The following is a 24,513-nucleotide window of genomic DNA, read 5'->3' as shown; positions in this document are numbered from 1 at the left end:
TGGTTCTAATATTACTAATACTATCTGATTTCACAGTGCAGGAAACAGGATCAGAGTGGTTAAATCTCTTGTTTAATGTCATCCAGCATGTACAGTGGCAGAACTAGGATTCAAATCCAAACTGGCTGACTACAGAGCCCTTACTTGGGAATCACAGAGTACAAAGTTCCTAATCCTCTACCTGGAAATGACTTGGTGGGGATTTCATCTCCAAAGCATTAGAACTCCAATAAAAACCTTAGAAACAAATTGAGATGTTAGGATATCTGCTCATACAATGTATCACATCAATGAGTTAAAAAAAACAATATGATAATTTCCATGGAAGCTCCTTGTAAACTAAGCCTAGAAAGGTATTTATTTACATGTTATACAAAAGTATGCTAATTCCATAGCCCAGCCATGTGGTGTGGCACCAGCAACCCCTTCCCTCTGGAGCATTTGGGCCAGTGTTTGTTGTACACTGGTTAATCTGCTGTCAGTCCACACTGCAAAACAGCTTCTAACCTATATTCTAGATCATTGCTCTACAGTTGGCCACCAGACCTGTGCTGCTCCCCTGGAATTCCAACCAGCCTCCCCAGAACCACTGCTGCTACCACCAGGCTGGGAAGGAGGAAGAAAGCTGCCCTCCCCTTTTATGATGACTTCTTTCCAGACACTTGAGCTAAAACCAGACCACCATGTTTGGCAGCTAAAACTTTGCTGAGGACCTGGGTGATATCACCCAAAGCTGTATAAGGAAGATGATTTGAGGTGACTCACAGACCTACTGTCTTTTGAATAATCATGCATTTATTTTGATGCAAATTCAAAATGATTGAAATAGCATATTAAACTACAATAGCAGGGTAATTTTACTCCTAGTGAAGCTAAAAAGAGTAGTAAAAATTTTAACACAATGTATTTAAAGTAAATAATAAAAGAGATCTCAAGGAGGTATTAGAGCTTCAACAGAACCTGGCAGTTGGACTCCTAGCATATGTGATCACCTAAGAATTCCCTTCTATCTGCCCAGGTTGTACAACTCCTGACCCTAACCAGATATTGCATATTGCATAACTTTCATTTTGGAAAGGCTCTGGATACTTGGGACCAGTTAGTTCCCTGGGTCTCCAGTCCCAACAGAAGTAATTCAATCAAGACCAATTTTCCCAGCGCTACTTTAGTGAGGGCCTGGGTGATGGTACGCAAAGCTTTATAAGGAACACGATTTGAGGTGATTTACAGACTAGTCCTGTTCCTACAGGATTTGCTAGAAGCAAATACAAAAGCTTTCTACTTGACCAGGGCTCAATTTTTAAATACACAAGGGAAACAAACAAACAAAAAACCACTTGGCTTTCCTATTTCATTTCTCTTTTAGTTGGTGAGTATTTGGTTTTGCTTTTTTTTCCTCAAGAATAATGAGACACACTGCTATTTTCTTTATAACTCTGTCATTTTTTAAACCCAATAAATGTTACATCATAATAATTATAACAACACAAATAATGAGCCGTAAACACTTCCATAATCCCAGCAGCCCTGGGCTGCATTTCTAAGGATGGTGAACTGAAGAAACAAATTTGTGTAATTGAAATAAGCTTTTCCAACCACCGCCACATCCTCTCTGTGTTTTGATGATATAAGAGGTTTTCATTTATTATGTGGCTACTCTGTGCCAAGCACTGTGCTAAGTACATTACATGCGATTTATTATTTCATTGGTACATATTTTGACACTTACTACACTGTCTTTCATTATGATGTGACCATTTCCTAAGAAGTGCCCTATGTAGCTCCCAGTGAAAATATCAGGGGAGCACAACTTATGCACTGGAGTCTCCTGACCTGTCTCCCAGGCTACACTCTTGCTCATTTGTTTCACCCTCTGCATTGGTACAAGACCCTTCTATCTAAATGTTTAATCTCTTTAACCATGTAATTCCCTTCCAAAGAATCACCCTTCTTAGCTGCTTGACTTCAAGAAGCATCCCAGTTTTATGTCTTGGTGCTCCTAGATATCAGTCACTGGTTCCGATCCAACTCTGTATGGCAAGACACTGTTCTCAAGGAGGAGACAACATTCCTTCCACCCCTGGGTTTAACCTGGCCCGAAATGCCCTCTTCCACCCTCTCTGCCAATGTAGCCTAATGGCTAGGGGTAGAGTTCTGGAGTCTCACTTCAAGGGCAGATCCCAACTCCTCTGCTGACATGACATCGTATGCATTTGGCGATTTGTGACTAAGGCCATTATATCTTGTCCTGGGAACTTCCCTCTTTTCTAAATGTGAAGGTTAGTTGAATTAATTAGCCCAGGAGAATACTGTGCACTCGAAGCGGTCAACAGCTCGGGATCTGGGGGTGGGGATGGGGTAGGGGTGGGAGGGAGGTTGGGATAAGAGGCTCCAGATGGGGACAGAATTGAAAGGAAAATGGTTTTTAATAACCTTCTATCTCCTTTCATCTAAGATCTCCTAAAAAGCAGGCAATAATTTAAGAAATAAGGGAGCCCATCATTGTTTGCCCCCATCTCTGTCTCCTCTTTCCCAGGCAGCAGGACCTAGACAGCAAATAGTGGAGTTGGTGGGGAGGGAGGAAGGTAGGGCGCCAAACTAACATGTTTTGCAAGGAATGTGACTACAGCTAACTACAGGAATCGAGAAAGTGGACCCAAGAATACCAACTCCCAGCCAGCCCGCCGCCTCAACTCCAATCTTGGGGAACCTGTGTCTGGAGGGGACCCAGCTCGCCCACCCCTGCGGATAGGGGTTGGAGGAAACCGGCTTTGCTCCGCCCCCGGAGCTGGGCGGTGACCTGTAGGCGGCAGCGCGCCCTGGGCGCTCTCGCATAGGGTGCAGCGCTGGAAGCGCGGATCCCCGTGAGCTCGAGGAGGTAGAAGGCCCGCGGCGACATGAGCTCTGTGCCAGCGTTCCTGAGCGCGGCAGATGTGCAGGACCACCTCCGCAGCTCCAGCCTACTCATCCCGCCTCTGGAGGCGGCTCTGGCCAACTTCTCCAGCGGCCCCGACGGAGGGGTCATGCAGCCGGTGCGCACCGTGGTGCCCGTGGCCAAGCACAGGGGGTGAGTAAGAAAGGCCGGGCCAGGGGCTGGAGAAACTGGACAGGAGGAAGAGGAGGGGTGAGAAGGGAAGCAGCGGGAGGAAGGAAGGGAGAGCTTACCTAACCACTGCTAATAACAGCTCGCACCTGATTTGTGCAACCCACGGTGTCAAGTGGGCGCTTTACAGGAATTACCTTGTTTAATTCAGCACACTCCATATATAGGTAGGTATTGATGCAGCATTTACTGATGGGAAAACCGAGACTCAGAGAGGTGAAGTGAATTACCCAAGGCTACGCAGCTAGTAAGTGGCAGAACTGGGGTGATTTTTCTCATCCAGAGCCGGACTCTTGAACATACTCAGCATACTGCCAAAGGGAATGGCAGAGGGATGGGGGGTGGGTGGGGGGGGGTGAGGGAGAAGGCCAGTAGGGCACTGAGCGAGGCAAGAGAAAGGAAGGGACATGGGAACTTGATAGGGTACCTCAGCATTGACCGGAAGGGATTGAAGCTGCTCCCTCTCTTCTTGTAGTTTCCTGGGGGTCATGCCCGCCTACAGTGCAGCAGAGGACGCCCTGACCACCAAGTTGGTCACCTTCTATGAGGGCCACAGCACCACCTCCACTGTCCCCTCCCATCAGGCCACTGTGCTACTCTTCCAGCCGAGCGATGGCTCCCTTCTGGCGGTGAGCAACTCCCTGCCCGGGGGTGGGTCAGGGCCCCTGTGCACAGAGCTAGGCTCAGAAGTTAGTTCTCTGTTGACCAGGGGGAGTTTTGAATGTGACCACACATGACCCTCTCTGAGTGACTGGATGCCAGTGACAGTGAAGGTTATCTGTGACTGTATATCTGATTCCAGGACTGCCTAAGGATGCGTAACCCAGCACCAGAGCCCACTGCTGCTTTAAGTGTGTGACAGTGTGGAAGTAATAATCTCGTCATCCTTGTAATGTTCTTGTCCTATAGCGGTTACTCCAAATATACAGCTTGCACAAACCCAGTAGCCAAGGAAATGTTTATTTAGTGAATCTCTGCAATGTGGAGTTACGTGAGTTAACAGAGTAGGGGTGCTCTCTAATACCTGGGAGTATTTTTCTAAGGGGTACACAATGACCTGTTTTAACATTTAATGATAATATCAAAAAATAGTAGTAGTCCATATTTATTAAGCAGCTTGTGTGTGTCAGGCACTGTTCTAAATACTTTGTATATGTTAATTCTCTTAATACTTAGAACCACTCTGTGAGGTAAGTAAATTTATTACCTCCATTTTGCAGATGAGAAAACTGAGTCATAGAGCAACTATGCCAAACTTACCAAAATTTACATAGCTAATAGTGGCATGAATGGACTTCAGACCTACTCTGTGTAAGTCCAAGGCCTACACTGTCTTAAGACTATGCTCTACTACCTTTCTCACTGCTGCTTACTGAGCACTTATCATGTGCCAGGCAGGAGAAATTGATCTCATTCAGTTCTGACAACACTCCTCTGTGGGAGTTTTTATTACACCCTCACCTCCCCACCCACTTTCTTTTGAGGTTCCTGAGGCTCAGAGTATTAGGGTCACTTTGCTTGAGGTCACACAACTGGTTAGTGAAAGTGCTCTGTGCCCTCCAGCCTGGCTCTGAGGCCAGCCAGTTGAGTCCTCATCAGGGACAGACTCCTTAATTCTACCTAAACCACCCCTGGATCCTTAGACTCTCCTTCTCAGAATTTCTGGTCCCCCAAGGAAGCTGGCCATTTATTACTCCCCTGAAAAGAGTATTTAGCTCTTCCCAGTCTCTGCTCATCCAATGGAAATGGCATCCATACTACCTACCAACAGTGCTTCCCCAGGAAATTGGGACCACCTCAGGCTTTGGAACTAAATGACAAGGCCTGAGATTCTTCCTGAATCCAATCAGTAGCCAAGCAATTCACTTCCTTGTCCATAAAATGAGAATACTGATACTACTTGGTGAGGACCAATTGAGATGATTAATATAAACAGAGAACAGTGCAAAGGATGGTAGTTATTACTCGCCAGGCGTAATTCAGAATCACATGGGGAGCTTTTAAAAACAACGATGTCTGGGTCCCATCCCTAGTGTTCAGATTCAGTCAACCTAAGGGTCATGTCTGGGCATCTGTATCTTCACAAACCTCCCCACATGTGCAGGAGGAGTTGAGAGCCACTGAGATAGAGTTTCAGGGCCCTTGCATAGGTGTCAGGTGACTTACTCTTATTCCTGAAGTTTCTCCTTAATTTGATGTTTTGAGAATCCCAGGGCAAGTAAAGCAAATGGGCAATTCTTGAGGGCTCGCCATATGCTAGATGTTTTCATGTATGTCAGTGCATTTAATCTTCACAAAAACCCTCTGAATGGTTGCCATTATCTTTGTTTTTACAGGTAGGAAACCGGTGCTTAAAGATTAAGATATTTTTTCAAAGTTGCATTTCTTATAAGTGGAGGAATTGGATCCAGGCAAAACATTCCCTTTATAGAATATTATGATGCTTCCTAGGGCTAACTCTTTTAGAGCATCTTCTATCTGCGTAAGTGGTGGATAGGGGTGCCCCTTGTTCACTATCTCTCCTTTCCTCCAAGGTCATGGATGGAAATGTCATAACTGCAAAGAGAACAGCTGCAGTGTCTGCCATCGCCACCAAGGTGAGATTAGTGCCTGGCTGTGCTGAGGTGGTGGGTGGGATTGAGTGTCTCAAGTTTGAATGTCTAAGGTAGAAGTGAGGAGCTTATTTTGATCTTCTCTGGACATAGCTGGAACTTCATATGCCAAATATGGGATGTCAGCTGAGCACAGTGATTCACCAAATGATTGGCTACCATTTAATGAGCCCAAGATTCCAGGTACCTCACATGTGCTATTCCTGATCTTCACACCAACCTTGCAAAGTAGATATGATTATCTCTATTTGCCAGGTATAAGGAATATGGCTCAGAGAGGTTGTGTGAGTTGATCAGGGTCACACAACTAACAAGTGGCAGAGCAAGAATTTAAAACTTGACCTCTCTGACTCGCAGGACTGCTTTCTTTCCCCTCTACCACACTGCTCCTGGCAAATCAGTGTGGTTGTCCCATAGGCCAGAGTCAGTACTGCACAAGAAGCAGAGGGGGAGATAAACAGATCCAAGCCACACAAATGTATCCGTTCAGCAAGTATTGACTGAGATCCTACCACATATCAGGCACTGTTCTAAATGTCAGAGATGTGGTAGTGCACGAAACGGAGAGTTACATGCAGAGGGGAGGTGAGACAATAAATAAAATAAAAAGTAAAATACATAGTATGATTTGCTAAAAAATAATTAACCAACAGCAAACCCCTTTTGAGTTTAATGATAGGCTAGGACTTGCTTTAAAAAAATAACACGCCCACCCCCACCACCAGCTAGAAGGATGAAAATAAAGCAGAATTGAGAGTATTGGGAAGGGATGATATTTTAAGTTATCGAGGAAAGACCTCACTGAGAAGGTGATATTTGAGTAAAGACCGAAAAAGAAGTGAGTGAGTGAAACAGGAAGAGGGGAGGAGCTCTCCAGGCAGAAGGAAAAGCAAGTGATAGAGGTGATGATGTTTCTAAGCAGTGCAAGGGCATCCTACAAGAAGAACAGTATTTTTAGAGGCTAGGGTTAAGAAGACGAGGTATCTGTAGGAACAGTTAAAGGCTGGAATCTTTCACATTAAAGGTCTGGGAATGCTGGTTTATGAGGCCTAAACATAAAGGAAATGTGGGGTCTGTCGGAGGGTTGGAGGAGCAAAGACCAGGTGTTCAAATTGTGAGTGTGTTAAGGTCTTCTAAACACATGATGGGGAGGGAAGACTGTGGGGATAAATCTGGTAATTATATAGGAAGGGAGTAGACTACAGTGTGCAGCTTGATGAACTGGCTTTGAAAAATTATATCCAGACCCAATTCAGATTGAAATGATCAAGGGACTCTGAGGTATGTTCCCTGGTAACTTAGGAACAGTGGGACTCTAACAATACTGCCCTACATTTGAAAAGGACTTTGATCTTTTCCAAAATAATTTCCAAACCATTGTCTTGATTTATTTTTGGATTTCTGGGAGGAAGGCAGAGCAAGTATTACTGGCCTCATTTTGTGCAGAAGGAAATGGGAGTCTAGGGTTTCCTGTAGTCAGACAACCCAGGTAGCGGTGGGTCTTCTTGTCCCAGATCAGTAGTTTCCAACCCAGGCTACGCAGCAGCAGCAGCATCTGGGGAATTTTTTTTTTAATTCAGATTCCCAAAACCACTGAATTGAATCGCTGAGGGTAGGGCCTAAGAAACTAGGTGTTTTGGTTTTTTATGGTATCTGGTCGATTCTGATGATCAACCAGGTTAATTCTTCTATCATAGGTTAAAGGATACTTTACAGGATACTGCAACAATTTCTGAAGCCCATGTGTACTTCCAAGAATAGATTCATATTAACTGAGAACAGAAAAAAAAATGTAGTTAAGGAAAAATTACATAATTCTCCTTTGGACAGGAGCATAAGATTACTAGTCTTGTGGATATTGTCATTTTGAAAACTTTTCAAATCAAGGTTCTTTGAACTATAGTTGATGGCACAAAATGGTATCTCTCCTTCTGCAGCTACAGGAGACATCATCTCTAATCACCTGCCAATATTTGAGACTCCTTTTTGCAAGTGATTAATAATTAAGAATACTTTCATTTTTAAGGTTGCACTCCAGAATCTCAATAATTAGCATTGTAAGAAAGAGCAGACACAAGGAGCTCAACTTGTATTAAATGAAATAGAGGAAAGGCATATTTAATATGGATGGTTTGAGGAGCAAGTGGTGTCATTCCTCAATGCCAGTTGTTCTTAACTGAAAACAATTTGGCCAGCTGCCCCAGAGACAGTTAGCAATGTCTGGAGACAGTTTTGGTTGTCGCAACTGAGGACATAGGGGGTGCTAATGGACAGAGACCAGGGATGCTGCTAAACATCCTATAATGCACAAGACAGCCCACCCACCTGCCAACAAAGAATTATCCAGCCCAAATATCAGTAGTGCTGAGGTCAAGAAACCCTGCTCTATTTCTTATAGGTAATGGTAGATATGTGCCAATTCTGTGCAAATAAGACTGTCTCTGTTTTCACGGGGCTTACGTACCAGTACAGGAAAATAAATTTGTAAACAAACAAGCGCTATGAAGTGGTGAAATCTATCAGGGTGGTCAGAAAGACTTTACTGGAGAGTTGATCAGAGAACCTCACTCGCAAATAAAGACACACATACACCCTTAGCAGGTGCCACAAATGCCATCTCTACATTCCTCTTTAAAGGAAGACAGAGGCTGAGTCAGGATCAACAGAGAGTGGGCACAGCAAATATAGCTGAGAACCTAGGCTCGCAAGGATTCATGGATTCCAGAAGCAACTAACAGCTCTGAGGAGTAGGTGTGGCTTATCATGCCCCTGAGATGGGGTAGCACAGCAGAAAGCATGTGGGCTTTGGAGAATGAAAGATGTGGTTTTAGAGCCCCACTGTGCCATTCAGTAGTCATAGGGCCCTGAGCAAGTTACTTAACCTCTCTGGACCTCAATTTCTTTATCTGTAAGAGGAGGATAACAATGGGAGTATCTAGCTCATAGGGTCAGTTGTCTGGACTAAATGAGATCATGAGGCTTAAGCACTGGCATATGTTAGGTACCCAATGAAGGCTCCTTCCCTCCCTCCCCACACTGCAGAGTAGAAACGGAAATACACAATGACATCTCCTTGATTGCCTGAGAGGTCTTGAAGTTCACCTGATTCTCAAACTGTATTTGATCTTCTCCTGGCTACTAGAGTCTCCCTTGACCTTTTCTATCTCATTTCTCTCAAATAGTTTTTGAAACCCCCCAGCAGTGAAGTGTTGTGTATCCTTGGAGCTGGCGTCCAGGCTTATAGCCATTATGAGGTCTTCACAGAGCAGTTCTCCTTTAAGGAGGTAAGTCCAGGGAGGGTTGTGGAGGAAGCTGGGAGGAAGCAGCAGTGACCTTTCTCTGTACTCCTTTGTTACAGCATGGGTTATGCTGAAATTGTCAGGTTCAGAGTCCCACCACCTAGACCATTCTTTTTTTTTTTTTTTTAATAAATTTATTTATTTATTTATTTTTTTGTCTGCATTGGGTCTTTGTTGTGGTGCACGGGCTTCTCATTGTGGTGGCTTCTCTTGTTGCAGAGCACAGGCTCTAGGTGCGCGGGCTTCAGCAGTTGTGGCGCACAGGCTTAGTTGCTCCATGGTATGTGGGATCTTCCCAGACCAGGGATCGAACCCGTGTCCCCTGCATTGGCAGGCGGATTCTTAACCACTGCGCCACCAGGGAAGTCCCTAGACCATTCTTTTAATGACTTGCCCAGAAGTCCCACTGGACGTGAAGAGTTGGGGGAAAGGCCTGAATCACCTCCTCCAGTTTCTCAGTTTGCAGGGTATGCCGCAGGACGCAGAGAGCTTACTTGGTTACTTAAAGGATTGTGTCATATCCATTACATACATTCAGGTGTTCTTTTGGCCCCTTTCTATTGTTTCTCTTAGGAGAATCTGGGGTCCTTAAGTATTCAGGTTTAGGGATCCAGGAACTGGGAATGAGGCCTAGAGAGCAGGAGGCCACAGCATGCCCCTTCTGCAGCCTAGATGTTAGTCCACTTTTCCCCATTCTGGCTGGCTCGCACTTCCTATTATTTTTGATACATTTGATGCTACTTTTAGTTTATTTTTTTCTATGTGTGTGAGAGGGGTGGGGGCAGATTTAAAGTATGATTTCTTATGATAAAAATAATACCTCTGCTTTGAGAAACGAAGACTATAACGAAGAAAACAAAAGAAAAATTCCCTTTTATCTGTTTTCAGAGACAAGTAGTTAACATTTCCAATCTCTCTCGTTTGCTTTTTGTAACATAGTTGTATGGTTTTCCTCTGCTTTTTTTATTAAAGTATAATTGACATACGATATCTTATTAATTTCAGGTGTATATCATAGTGATTCGATATTTATATACATTTCGAAATGGTCACCATGATAAGTCTAGTTACCATCTGTCACCATACAAAGTTATTACAATATTATTGACTATATTATCCATGCTGCACATTATATCCCCATGACTTAACTATTTTGAAACTGGAAGTCTGTACATCTTAATCCTCCACCTATTTTACCCATCCCCCAACCCTCCCCCCTCTGGAAGTCACCACAAGTGGTTTATTTATTTATTTATTTAACTTATTTATTTATTTATTTAACATCTTTATTGGGGTATATTTATTTTTTTAACATCTTTATTGGAGGCTATTTATTTATTTATTTTACAATGTTGTGTTAGTTTCTGCTGTATAACACAGTGAATCAGCTATACATATACATATATCCCCATATCCCCTCCCTCTTGCCCCTCCTTCTCACCCTCCCTATCCCACCCCTCTAGGTGGTCACAAAGCACCGAGCTGATCTCCCTGTGCTATGCAGGTGCTTCCCACTAGCTATCTCTTTTACATTTGGTAGTGTATATATGTCAATGTTGCTCTTTCACTTTGTCCCAGCTTACCCTTCCCCCTCCCTGTGTCCTCAAGTCCATTCTCTACGTCTGTGTCTTTATTCCTGTCCTGCCCCTAGGTTCTTCAGAACCTTTTTTTTTTTTTTTTAGATTCCATATATATGCGTTAGCATAAAGTATTTGTTTTTCTCTTTTTGACTTACATCACTCTGTATGACAGACTCTAGGTCCATCCATCTCACTACAAATAACTCAATTTCATTTCTTTTTATTGCCAAGTAATATTCCATTGTATATGTGTGCCACATCTTCTTTATCCATTCATCTGTTGATGGACACTGAGGTTGCTTCCATGTCCTGGCTATTGTAAATTAATAGCCAGGACACAGTGCTGCAATGAACATTGTGGTACATGTCTCTTTTTGAATTATGGTTTTCTCAGGGTATGTGCCCAGTAGTGGGATTGCTGGGTCATATGGTAGCTCTATTTTGAGTTTTTTAAGGAACCTCCATACTGTTTTCCATAGTGGCTTATCAATTTACATTCCCACCAGGGAAGAGGGTTCCCTTTTCTCCAGACCCTCTCCAGCATTTGTTGTTTGTGGACTTTTTGATGATGGCCATTCTGACCGGTGTGAGGTGATACCTCATGGTACTTTTGATTTACATTTCTCTAATAATTAGCGATGTTGAGCATCTTTTCATGTGCTTTTTGGCCATCTGTATGTCTTCCTGGGGAAATGTCTATTTCGATCTTCTGCCCATTTTTTAATTGGATTGTTTGTTTTTTTGATATTGAGCTGCATGAGCTGCTTGTATATTTTGGAGATTAATCCCATGCTGGTCACTTCGTTTGCAAATATTTTCTCCCATTCTGTGGGTTGTCTTTTCGTTTTGTTTATGGTTTACTTTCATGTGCAAAAGCTTTTAAGTTTAATTAGGTACCATTTGTTTATTTTTGTTTTTATTTTCATTACTCTAGGAAGTGGATCCAAAAGTTATTGCTGTGATTTATATCAAAAAGTTTTCTGCCTGTGTTTTTCTCTAAGAGTTTTATAGTATCTGGTCTTAAATTTAGGTCTTTATCCATTTTGAGTTTATTTTTGTGTATGGTGCTAGAGAATGTTCTAATTTCATTTTTTTACATGCAGCTGCCCAGTTTTCCCAGCACCACTTATTGAAGAGACTGTCTTTTCTCCATTGTATATTCTTGCCTCCTTTGTCAGAGATTAATTGACCATAGGTCTGTGCATTTATTTCTGGGCCATCTATCCTGTTACATTGATCTATGTGTCTGTTTTTGTGCCAGTACCATGGTATTTTGATTACTGTAGCTTTGTAGTATAGTCAGAAGTCAGGGAGCCAGCACTGTTTTTCTTTCTCAGGATTGCTTTGGCTATTCAGGGTCTTTGGTGTTTCCATACAAATTAAAAATTTTTTTGTTCTAGTTCTGTGAAAAATGCCATTGGTAATTTGTAGATTACCTTGGGTAGTATAGTCATTTTGACAATATTGATTCTTCCAATCCAAGAACATGGTAATCTTTCCATCTGTTTGTGTCATCTTCGATTTCTTTCATCAGTGTCATAGTTTTTGGAGTACAGGTCTTTTACCTCTTTAGGTAGGTTTATTCCTACGTATTTTATTCTTTCTGTTGCAATGGTGAATGGGATTGTTTCCTTAATTTCTCTTTCTGATCTTTAGTTGTTAGTGTATAGAAATGCAACAGCTTTCTGTGTGTTAATCTTGTATCCTGCAACTTTACCAAATTCATTGATGAGCTCTAGTAGTTTTCTTGTAGCATCTTTAGAATTTTCTATGTATAGTATCCTGTCATCTGCAAATAGTGACAGTTTTACTTCTTCTTTTCCAATTTGGATTCCTTTTATTTCTTTTTCTTCTCTGATTGCTGTGTCTAGGACTTCCAAAACTATGTTGAATAAAGGTGGTGAGAGTGGACACCTTTGTCTTGTTCCTGTTCTTAGAGGAAATGCTTTCAGCTTTTCACTGTTGAGTATGATGTTAGCTGTGGTTTGTCATATATGGCCTTTATTATGTTGAGGTATGGTCCCTCTATGCTCACTTTCTGGAGAGTTTTTATCATAAATTGGTGTTGAATTTTGTCAAAAGATTTTTCTGCATGTATTGAGATGATCATATGGTTTTCACTCTTCAATTTGTTAAGGTGGTGTATCACACTGATTGATTTGCAAATATTGAAAATCCTTGCATCCCGGGAATGAATCCCACTTGATCATGGTGTATGACCCTTAATGTATTGGTGGATTCAGTTTGCTAGTATTTTGTTGAGGATTTTTGTATCTATGTTCATCAGTGATATTGGCCTGTAATTTTCTTTTTTTGTGGTATTTTTGTCTGGTTTTGATATCGGGGTGATGGTAGCCTCATAGAATAAGTTTGTGAGTGTTCCTTCCTCTGCAATTCTTTGGAATATTTTCAGAGGGATAGGTGTTAACTCTTCTCTAAATGTTTGATAGAATTTGCCTGTGAAGCCATAAGGTTCTGGACTTTTTGTTTGTTGGGATTTTTTAAGCACAGTTTCAATTTCAGGGCTTGTGGTTGGTCTGTTCATATTTTCTGTTTCTTCCAGATTCAGTTTTGGGAAATTTGTCCACTTCTCCTAGGTTGTCCATTTTACTGGCATATAGTTGCTTGTAGCAGTCTCTTATGATCCTTTGTATTTCTGTGGTGTCTGTTGTAACTTCTCATTTTTCATTTCTAATTTTATTGCTTTGAGCCCTCTCCCTTTTTTTCTTGATGAATCTGGCTAAAGGTTTATGAATTTTGTTTATCTTTTCAAAGAACCAGCTTTTAGTTTCATTGATCTTTTCTATTGTTTTCTTCTACTCTATTTCATTTATTGCTGCTCTGATCTTTACGATTTCTTTCCTTTTACTAACTTTGGATTTTATTTGGTCTTTTTTCTTCGGTTGCTTTAGGTGTAAGGTTAGGTTGTTTATTTGAGATTTTTCTTGTTTCTTGAGGTAAGATTGTATTGCTATAAACTTCCCTCTTAGAACTGCTTTTGCTGCATCCCATAGGTTTTGGATCATCGTGTTTTTGTTTTTATTTGTCTCTAGGTATTTTTTGACTTCCTGTTTGATTTCATTAGTGATCCAGTGTTTGTTTAGTAGCATATTGTTTAGCCTCCACGTGTTTATGTTTTTTACAGTTCTTTTCCTTGTTGGTTTCTAATCTCATAGCATTGTGGTAGGAAAAAATGCCTGAAATGATTTTAATTTCTTAAATTTACCTAGGCTTGCTTTGTTGCTCAGCATGTGATCTGTCCTTGAGAATGTTCCATGTGCACTTGAGAAGAATGTGTATTCTGCTGCTTTCAGGTGGAATGCTCTATAGATATAAATTAAGTGCGTCTGGTCTAATGTGTCATTTAAGGCTTGTGTTTCCTTATTGATTTTCTGTCTGGATGATCTGTCCATTGATGTAAGTGGAGTGTTAAAGTCCCCCACTATTATTGTGTTACTGTCGATTTCCCCTTTTATGGCTGTTAGCGTTTGCCTTATGTATTGAGGTGCTCCTGTGTTGGGTGCATATATATTTACAATTGTTATATCTTCTTCTTGGATTGATCCCTTGATCATTGTGTAGTGTCCTTTGTCTCTTGTAATGGACTTTATTTTAAAGTCTATTTTGTTTGATATGAGTATTGCTACTCCAGCTTTCTTTTGACTTCCGTTTGCATGGAATATATTTTTCTATCCCCTCACTTTCGGCCAAATTCTCTGGGGGCTCCTTCTTCCGATGCCAGACCCCCAGACTGGGCAGCCTGACATGGGGCTTAGAACTCTCACTCCTGTGGGAGAATCTCTGCAGTATAATTATTTTGCAGTTTTGGATCACCCACCCAGCGGGTATGGGATTTGATTGTATCATGAATGCACCCCTCCTACCTTCTTGCTATGGCTTCCTGTTTGTCTTTGGAAGTAGAATATGTTTTTTGGTAGGTTCCAGTCTTTTTTGTTGTTGGTTGTTCAGCAGTTAGTTGTGATTTTGGTGTTTTCATGAGAGCAGGTGAGCTCAGGTCCTTCTACTCTGCCATCTTGTCCTGCAATTCTCATGGTAGTTCTAGTCTTAGTTTTTTGAGGAACATCCATACTGTTTTCCATAGTGACTACAACAATTTCCATTCCCACCAACAGTGAACTCAATTTCCCTTTTCTCCACATCCTTGCCAACACTTGTTATTGTATTCTGATAGTCGTCATGCTGAGGGAAATGGAGGTGATATCTTATTGTGGTTTTGATTTGCATTTCCCTATGTTCCAATGATGTTGAGCATCTTTTCATGTGTCTGTCGCCCATTTGTATGTCTTCTTTGGAAAAATATTTATTCAGGTCCTCTGCCCATTTTTAAATTAGGTTGCTTATTTTTTAATATTAAATTTTATAATTTCTTTGTATATTTTGAATATTAACCTCTTAAAGTTTTAATCATGTTAGATATACACAGTTGTATATACTGTATTTTCACTGAATGTTGTTAACACCATCACTTTTCCAGAGTACTTAATTTTTGTATAGTATTTCATATTTTTCTATCAAGAAAGGTGGTATAGTTAACCATTCTCTTATAAATGGGCATATTGTATTGTTTTTCACCTTAGTTAATGAACTTACTCAGATATAACATTTATTTCCATATTTATTATATTTCCTTATGAGAGATTCTTTAGGCCTTATTTTCAGTTGAAGGCTGACAGCTGCCACCACAGACATCAAAATCTGTTAAGCAAGCTAGCAAGTCCCCACCTCCTGGTGATGCCAATGACCCACCCTCTCCCCCCCAGTGCTTCTCAGGAATCTAATTGTAGCTATTACTCTTGGCCTTCTACTCTGCTGCACCATTCACTCTTGAAACCCTTCCAGATTTTAATTCCCTTCATATCCTTCAGAGATCAAGCTATTCCAAGCACAGCCCTGCACATCCTGTTTGTGAATCTCATACCTGTTATGACTCCTTTACAGACTCCCAAACATAAAATGTGAGTTTGATACTGACTTTGCCTGTTATCATTTGCATTTTACAGACATGAAAACTTAGGCTGAATGAAGTTAAATATACTTCAGAAACAGTAAGTGACAGAGCAAGGATTGATTCTAAGCCTGTCTAGCTCCAGAACTTGCTCTGCTAATCATTAAGCTGTATAGTAGCTATTAAGCTACTGAGGCTGTGTGTCCCAAGCTAGAAGTGAAAAACCTCCCCCCTTCTTGAAGGGGGAATGGGATAGAGAAAGGTCATTTTCAAATATCTGGCCCAGACAAATGTACATTCACCATACGGAATGATTTAAATAACTACAGCCCTAACCCCAGAGTGGTTCAACTTTTCCTTGCACCCCTGGGCTTAATGAAACATAAACAGCCAAATAATCATGGCACCAATGTCCCTCTTGTTACCCCCAATGAAGGTGAGGATATGGAACCGCACCAAAGAAAATGCAGAGAAGTTTGCGAACACAGTGCAAGGAGAGGTACGGGTCTGTTCATCGGTTCAGGAGGCTGTGACAGGGGCAGATGTGATCATCACAGTCACCATGGCAACAGAGCCCATTTTGTTTGGTGAATGGGTGAAGCCCGGGGCTCACATCAATGGTAAGCAGAGTGGCTCCATGAGCCTTGGGTGGCCAGACTCTCCCTTGGCTGGACCAAGGGGGCTGCATCTGCAGAGCTGTTTTACTCATGCAAAATGCTTGAGCTTTTTAATGGCCTCAGAAATATTTGAGTCCTGAAAAAAACGATACTCACTCCAAAATATGAAACAAAAATCACAAACCTGAAACTAATAAATTTAATTAAAGTTTTATAAAGTGTATCATTATAGCAAATGATCAATTATAGCTCAGTTCTTAAATGTCATGAAATTTAAATTACAAAAGCCAAGTGACTCACTTGTTCTCTAACAACACTGGGAATTACAAAAACAAATTTTAAAAAATTACAACACAAAAGACATTTAATGTGACATGTGGATGCTTTTTAATATGTGGGGTAGGATGGTTGGGACTCTAAACGTAAGAGTTCCCGGGGCCTCTGAAGATCCTCAAATGGCCCTGGGGGTTATAACAAGATCTGGTCGATATTGAATACTTACTATTGCAGGTGCTGTTCTAAATTCTTTGTATGTACTATATCACTGAATCCTCACAACAACCATATGAAGTAGGAGCTATTATTATCATGACCCCCATTTTACAGGTAGGTAAACCAAGGCATGGAAAGATTAAGAAACTTGCCCAAAGTCAGAGGTTCTTTAAGAGGCAAAGCTGGGATTTGAACTGAGGTAATACACCCTCAGAGCCCAAGATCTTAAATGATACCCTATGTTATCTTTCAATAAGAAGACTGGATTCTGATGAGCAAGCAATTGAAGACTCAAGAATTTAAACGTGGTATCAGTGCCCCATGTTTTAGTGACAAGCACATAGTGTGAACTCAAAATCTAAAATGTCTGCACACACGTGCAAGGGCCAAGAATCATGATTATGCGTTCATTCACAAATATGTATTGAATCCCTACCATGTGTCAGGCACTGTTCTAGATACTGAGGATGCCACAGTAAACCAGCAATCAAGATCACTGCTTTCCCGCTGCTTACATTCCAGAGAAGGGAGGTAGACAACAAACAAGTAAACAAATAGATGCGCTAGATAGTTCCAGCTGAAGATAAGTTCTATAAAGGAAACAAAATGTGGTATGATTGAGGAATGGGCCATAGCAAATTGAAGGTCTCAGCCTGTGTGGGACTGGTATTATGAATGTGGGTCCAGGGGGTAGGTCTTACTGTTCATAAAGCCAGACTCGAACAGTAAGACCATTTCTGGAAGGACTTAGGGAATCAAGAGAAACCAGTTCTTGGTGAAGTGGACAAGAGCTGAATCTTCAGCAAGACTGACTTAATATTTTTTCAGCTTTTTCTTTTTTTTTTCCAGCTTAAAACAGCACATATTTATTATCTCAGTTTCTGTGGTTAGGAGTCTGGGCATGGGTTAGCTAAGTCCTCTGCTCACACAAGGATGAAATCAAGGTGTTGTTCAGGCGGCAATCTCATCCAGAGCCCGGAGTCTTCTTCCCAGCCCACGTGGTCATGGCAGGTTCCTTGTGTTGTAGGACAAAAGTGCCCTTTTCCTTGGGGCTGCTCTCAGCTCCTAGAGGCTGTCCACATTCCTTTTCATGTGGACCCTCCACCTTCAAAGCCAACAACAGAGACTCTCCCTCATGTTGGATCCCTCTCACACTTTGAGTCTCTCTCCAGGAAGGGCTGACTTGATTTTGAGTCAAGCCATCTCGTATCTTTCCCTAGCCTAAAGACGAAATTGGTTTATGTATTCACAGAGGCATTAAATATACTTAAGAAAAGTATAAGTGCAGTCAACAGGGAAACACCAACAACAGATTTTACTTACTTTACAGCTTGGCTAAAGATACGCCCAATTCCAACCTCCCCTGCACGTCCCTCATCCTATCTCCGCAGCCCAACAGCCAGCGTCTGACCCTCACCCATTCTCGCCCCACTGCAGGAAGACCAAGGCCCAGCCCGAGTCAAGCCCCTCCCTTTGCTACCCGGACCATCCCCATCAGCCTGAGTGGCCTTATGCAGCCCTTCGAGAATTCATCCTGCTCCAGATTGGGGGGAACAAGTGCAAGCAGAAGAGGTGGCTTGAGAAGCTAGGGTTTTTCCCACCAGCTTATGATTTATTTATGAGCTTCATTAGTTGGTGCTTCTGTTCTATAGAACTTCTCACACAAACAGCCTTCAAGATGGACATTTTTACATCACTCTCTTTGAAAATTAGAGTGAGGGAGAACAGCAGGAGAGGGAACAAGTGGAGAAAACTGGATGGCAGTGAGAGAAGGCTTGTAAATGCTGCCTTATATTTGTATAAAGCTTTATAGCAGTTTCCAAAGACTGGCTGGCATGGGCCGGATCCAGCCAGCAGATGTGTTTTTTTCAGACCATAGAGTGTTCTGAAAATCAAGAACTAAAACACATGCAAATAGATTTCCTGCTTCTCTTTTAAAAAAGGAGCAGGGGTAGGGGAGGCTTTCTAACAGTGGCCCTGCATTCTCACATGGCAACAATTAGCTTGAGCTGAACAATAACTGTCCCCTTTAGAAGGGTCTGCTTTCTTCTCTGTACCTCAGTCTCCACCATTTCCAATCCACTTCCTCTGACCAGTTCTGCTCATTTTCATTACCTTCCTGGCCCTGCAGGCATTTGGTTGCAGCCTCTGCGTATTCCTGTGTCCCAGTGCCAGGAGTCATGATTCCTTGGATTCATCATTATGGTTCTGGGCTCTGCAGAGGATGTGAAACCTTGGTGCCAGGGTGCAGCCAGTTTCCTCTTTATTGGGGCTTCTCTCTGACCCTAACACTGGGCTCTTTTCTCATGAATTAAGAGAGAAGTGGTTGGGGGTGAGGAATGGGAATGACTGAAGAGCAAGCAGACAGACAGAAGATAGAGGAGTGTGGGGTCTGAATAAGCTCCAAGTGATGTCTCTGTTTTAGGGGTTTTGTAAGGAAGTCTCTGTTCCTGATAAGTGGGAGAAGCATGAAAGGCACGTACTGTCTCAGAGCTATAGATGCACTTATTAGATACGTAACCTTGGCATGTACCACTTCTTTGAGCCTCAGTTTGTGTACTTTTTAAATGGGAATCAGATGTGAAGTGTGCTTGTGAAGACTATAAATAGTATGTGTGAAACATCCCACAGAAAGTAGGCACACAGTAAATGAATGCTAAGTTGCCTCGAAATCTTTTTTTAGTAATGAGAATGGATATGAAATGGAAAGGAAAAAATGCCCGGGTATCATTCTTATTAGTGAATTCAGTCTTGTTGATTGGGAGGGAGTTGCCCTGGGGAAATGAGGCATTCCACATCTGTTCCCATGTGTCCTCTGTCACCTCCTTTTCCCCACCCCTTTTATTCTCTGGAGTGTTTGGTATCCCTTGTGACCATTTCTAGGCTCAGGGTCTGTTTTGCTGTCTCTTAGCCATCGGCGCCAGCAGACCTGACTGGAGAGAGCTGGATGATGAGCTCATGACACAGGCTGTGCTGTATGTGGATTCCCAGGAGGCCGCCCTGAAAGAGTCTGGAGATGTCCTCTTGTCAGGGGTGAGCCTCCTTTCTGGTGGGCTGTTGCCTGGCTGGCCTCACCTGGATCCCAGGGATTCATTAACACCCCCTTCTGTCTGGCCTGCTTCAGGCCTCGGTAACCCTTACCTCTTTGTGGGATGACAACTCCCAAACATCTCTCAACCTTTTCTAATCCCCTTCCAGAATAATGTGGCCATTATGTGGTGATGTGTTTTCCTGTCCCCTTTGCCGGAAGAGAGCAGCTTGATGGACTTTTCTGTTGGACTGGGCTGTCCTATAAAGCAGTAGGATTGGAAGATAGGAGCCTGTTACAGCCTGGAAACTTTCCCAATGTGGCCAACAAATTAGGACTAAGGTTGGCCACTTTCTGGCCTTTTTTTTTGTAATCAGGGCATAGAAGCAAGAAGGGGGCTGCCAAAATGAGTGTTCAGATAAGAACAGGCCTATTTCCTCACTGACAGTGTCCTGGCAGGACATTCCCCTGGCTACAGATTTGTATCTCTGCAATCACAGTATCACAGAGGCAGATGGTACCCGCCCCCACCCCCCAAAAAAAAGGTTTAAGGGGGAGGCATCCTTCCTGACATCATCCAGTTTACAAAAGGTCTTTTTATCAAGTTTATCCTTTATCCAGTTCAGGAACACCCTGTCCTGGCTTCAGAAGCTGGCCCTGAGCAGACATTAGCCCCATGGCCTGGGTCAGTGTGTGTTCATTTGACAGGCCAAGATCTTCGCTGAGCTGGGAGAAGTGGTAAAGGGAGTGAAACCAGCCCACTGTGAGAAGACTACGGTGTTCAAGTCTTTGGGTAAGAGCCATTGCTCCCAAGGCACAAACTTAACCAGAGCACAAGGTAGGTTTACCCACTGGTGGGAAAAGGAATGAGTCAGCAGGCTCCACAGCTGAAGCATCGTGAAGTCTATCACTCAGGTCAATTATTTACGTCGGCATAGTGGTGAAGCCCATGAACTCTGGAACTGGGCAATCCTGGGTTGGATTCCCTTCTCTGCCACTCCCTGGACACGCGTCCTTGGGCAGGTGACCTCACCTCTCTGAGCCACAGTTTTCTCACCACCTGTTCCCTGGAGTTTTTGTGAGAATTAAGTGAGATGTGTGTATAAAACAATGTGCACATAGCAAGTGTCAGCATTAAGACAATGACACTCAGAAGAAGATATCCTTCAGAGGTGGGAGGGCAGGAGAAAAAGATGTTTAAAAACAGGGAGCTTAAGAGAAATAGCAGGGAGCCCCAACCTGACAGAGACCCAGACAGGAAGTACAGCCTGAGACCTTTTTTTCCCCTCCTTCCCTACCTTTCTGCTTGCTGATTTAAGAAGGTCTTCAGTGGGGAGCCCCATTACTACCTGAGTTAGCACAGGCAGAAGCCCAACAAAGAAGGGGCTCCCAGTGGCTGGTTTGCCCTTCAGCCCAGCTCACCCACCCCACCAGATTTAAAGAAATGGACACACATGGTAACAGAGCTAATATTCAGCTCCTACACCTAAAATATTGAAATACTCTCAAAATGGTTAGTAAATATTTGCTGCCCTGAGCCCCTCAGCCTCACCAGACCTTACATACTTTTTAATGATTAAGCAACCAAAGCTTTAATGCCTGGCAGAGTATTAAGAGTACTCTGACCACCTAGCACCCATGCCAATCAGCAGTATCCATGCCTTGCCATCTGTTAAATATTTTTTTTAAATCTCTCATGCACAGAAAGACAGGCAAACATAGTATAAGCTTTATCTAGATCCTGGTTCAAAGACATCACACTGATCTAGTTGGGTCTGAAAGTCTCATTGTTCCTAGCAGATCAGAGGTCAGCCGGCTCCCTTCAGGAGACACAGCACTGCATAGCCCTGCTCTACACTTCTGAGCAATTTTTACTTTCTCACTTCTGAGGACTGGTTTATCAGCACATCCGTTCATCTAGCAGGTGCATATTAAATACCTGCCATGTATCAAGCTCCATACTGGGTGCAGTGGTAGCTACAAAAATTAATAAAAACCAGCCTCTGGCCTTTAAGAACATATGCCCATTCAAGGTTAAGGTATGGGCCCAAAACTATAAGACAAAGGGGACGTTGCTGAAGGATTCAGGGTTCGGACTAGACCAGGGGGTCCAACAAACTGCAGACCACGGCTAAACCCAACCTACCACCTGTTTTTGTACAGCCCACAAGTGAAATGGTTTTTACATTTTCAAATGATTGGGGAAAAAATTAAGAGTTTTCATGACATGTGAAAATTTAAGAAATTCAAACTAGAGTGTCCATAAAGAAACTTTTCTTGGAGAACAGTCAGGCTCATCTGTTTCTCTGTTGTCTATGGCTGCCCTTGCACTCCAATGGCAGAGTTGAGTAATTGCAAGTAATTGGCCTGCAAAGCCTGAAATATTTACCATCTGGCCCTTTACAGAAAGTTTTCTGACCCCTGAACTCACCTCTGAAGGATATGTAAAATTTCTTTGGTGGGCATTGCTTGCCTTGTTCTGCCCTTTGCCAATACTTCAAGCCTGAACTCACCTCTGGGTGTCAGTCCTTGTTACCCTGATGGACACCGTATCGGGGGACTGCCAGTTCTGGCACCTGGGCTGTTTGAGGAAAAGTTGTTCTGACAAAAGGTGAACCAGATTTCTGTCCATTCCAGGAATGGCGGTGGAAGACATGGTTGCAGCCAAACTTGTGTACGATTCCTGGTCATCTGGTAAATAAAACGAAGGAACTTTGTGTTGAATGGATGCTACAGCTCAAGGGGTATTAAACTAGTTGTCTCATAATCTCTAGATTAAATGAGGGAGCCCAGTGCCCAGTGATCTATAGTTTTGTGCTTATCCTGTCTTACCTTAAATAATGAGATCCCCTTTTGTGTTTGTAGTTAGAAAGCGAAACTAAATGGCCATTCTCTGCTATGCCAGATTATACTAGCACTCCCTTTCCCCTGTATTTCACTGCCTTTTGTAATTCCTTGAAATAAAGCTTTTTCCAATTCTGCAGTTCTTGCTTTGGTAACTTCTGTCCCTCACAGCAAGGAAATTGAGGGGATCAAGTGCTCCCATTCACTCCCTGCAGGAGCTCTGATGGCTATAGTTAAATTTTGTCTATTTTATTAATTGAGATAAAATTTACATATCATAAAATCCACCAGTTTAAAGTATATAATTCAGTGTTTTTTAGTATATTCACAGGGTTGTGCAACCATCAGCACTGGAATGTCTAATTTCAGAGCATTTTCATCACTCCAAAAAGAAACCCAGTAGCCATTAGCAGTCATTCCCCATTCCCCCTTCTTCTCAGCCCCTGGCAACCACTAATCTACTTTCTATTGTTATGGATTCGCCTTTTCTGGACATTCGTATAAATGGAATCATATATTATGTAGCCTTTTGTTTCCGGCTTCTTATAATTGAAATTTCAAGGAACAGCAGAGCTTCTCTATTGGTCAGAACTCCTTCAGTCACAATTGGTAGAGACCACAACTCAAACTACCTTAAGTTGAATGAATGAGTGAAGAATGGAATTCATTGGCTCTTATGATTAAGAAGTACACAGGTAACTGGTTTCAACTATAGCTGTATGTATCCAGGGGGTCCAAGTGTCATCAGGACCCAGTCTTGCTCTCTCTGCTCCTTGGCTCTGTTTTCTTTGGTGTTGGCTGCATTATCAAGTAAGCTCTCCCCTGATAGTGGCAGGATGGGTGCCAGCAGCTATTGAATCATAGTCTGTCCTCTTCAGCAACCTTGGCAGAAATAGACATTCTCTTCCTTAACAATTAAAAGTCTCAGAATGGAGACACACCGGACCATCTAGGGCCTATGCCCATAGGCATAACATAGTGGCTAAAGGAAATGGAATATGCTCTTTGGCCAGGTCAGGCCCATATGCTTATCCCTGAACCACTGCATCATCCAGGGGGATCTAATTCCCCTATTATCCAGGCCTGGGTCACATGACCCCCCTTGAAGTCAGCAGTGCAATCAGCCCATCTGTCCACATGAGCTAACAAAAGGAAAGGGGTCTCTTACCAAAAAGGGGGAGGACTGTATATTGGGTAGGCAAAATCTACAGGTGTGCACTACAGTATCAGTGTTGAAGGGCCATTAGGAATTACCCAGTCCAACCTCTTCAACTTACAGGTGGGACAACTGAGGTGCAGCAATGCTTTCCTCAGGTCCCCTGGGTCACTAGCAGAGCTGTGTTGTCCATGTCCTGTCAAAGACCCATTCAAATACTCCCTCTCCAATCCCTAGGCTGGTTATAAGTCAGCAGCAAAGAGAAGCATATTATTTTGCTTTGTTTTCTTACCCAAATTCCTCCTGGCAGGTCCTCTTCATGGTGTAGGTAGCTTACCCAAAAGTTTATCATGTTTGCCAGACTGTCTAGCCTTTGTGCTAGAACAAAATACCCACGTGATCTGCTCTGCACACCTCAAGTGACTATGGAGTCTTTCTGGGGATCTTAATGGTCACAACTCTAAGGATGTGTAGAGAAGGGTGTGTGATGATGAGATTATCAAAAGCACCTTAATTTATTCATAGATTTCTTCTTTCATTCATAAGAGTCCCTACAATAACTCATGCTAGGCTGCTAACAGAAAAGAAATAGTCCTCACACCAAAGAGCACAGATGACTCTCTCCAACTATATTAGAGTTAGGGCAGGAAATGGATCGAGAGTAGTTTTGCAATAAGAAGTTTTTTGCCTTTCAAAGTTACTCTTTTCCATTTCACATTGCCCACCCACCTCAAATGCCGTGTGAACCACTGAAGTCAGTCAGAATCATAGGAATCAACAGACGAGAGTAATCTGCATCCCGCCTATCAGCCTAGG

General features: G+C 42.6%; 1 protein-coding gene across 1 annotated transcript; it reads left to right on the top strand.

The window, feature by feature from the left end:
- Positions 1-562: 562 nt before the first annotated feature.
- On the top strand, positions 563-22,634 carry CRYM (crystallin mu). Its single transcript, XM_061208528.1, has 9 exons — positions 563-756; positions 2,640-3,067; positions 3,579-3,732; positions 5,638-5,700; positions 8,898-8,999; positions 15,997-16,180; positions 19,581-19,702; positions 20,406-20,490; positions 22,335-22,634. Exons 2-9 carry the CDS (start codon positions 2,898-2,900, stop codon positions 22,397-22,399), a joined length of 945 nt encoding a protein of 314 aa, XP_061064511.1. The 5' UTR covers positions 563-756; positions 2,640-2,897; the 3' UTR covers positions 22,400-22,634.
- Positions 22,635-24,513: the final 1,879 nt, after the last annotated feature.

This window comes from Eubalaena glacialis, chromosome 13 (assembly GCF_028564815.1).
Source record: "Eubalaena glacialis isolate mEubGla1 chromosome 13, mEubGla1.1.hap2.+ XY, whole genome shotgun sequence".
Lineage (NCBI taxonomy): Eukaryota > Metazoa > Chordata > Mammalia > Artiodactyla > Balaenidae > Eubalaena > Eubalaena glacialis.
This window is presented reverse-complemented; position numbering and strand designations above follow the sequence as displayed.

Coding starts and splice junctions, on each gene's coding strand:
- CRYM (XM_061208528.1), top strand. CDS start 2,898: ATGAGCTCTGTGCCAGCGTTCCTGAGCGCGGCAGATGTGCAGGACCAC. Junction 3,068..3,578: donor CCCGTGGCCAAGCACAGGGG/GTGAGTAAGAAA, acceptor CTCTTCTTGTAG/TTTCCTGGGGGTCATGCCCG. Junction 3,733..5,637: donor GCGATGGCTCCCTTCTGGCG/GTGAGCAACTCC, acceptor CTTTCCTCCAAG/GTCATGGATGGAAATGTCAT.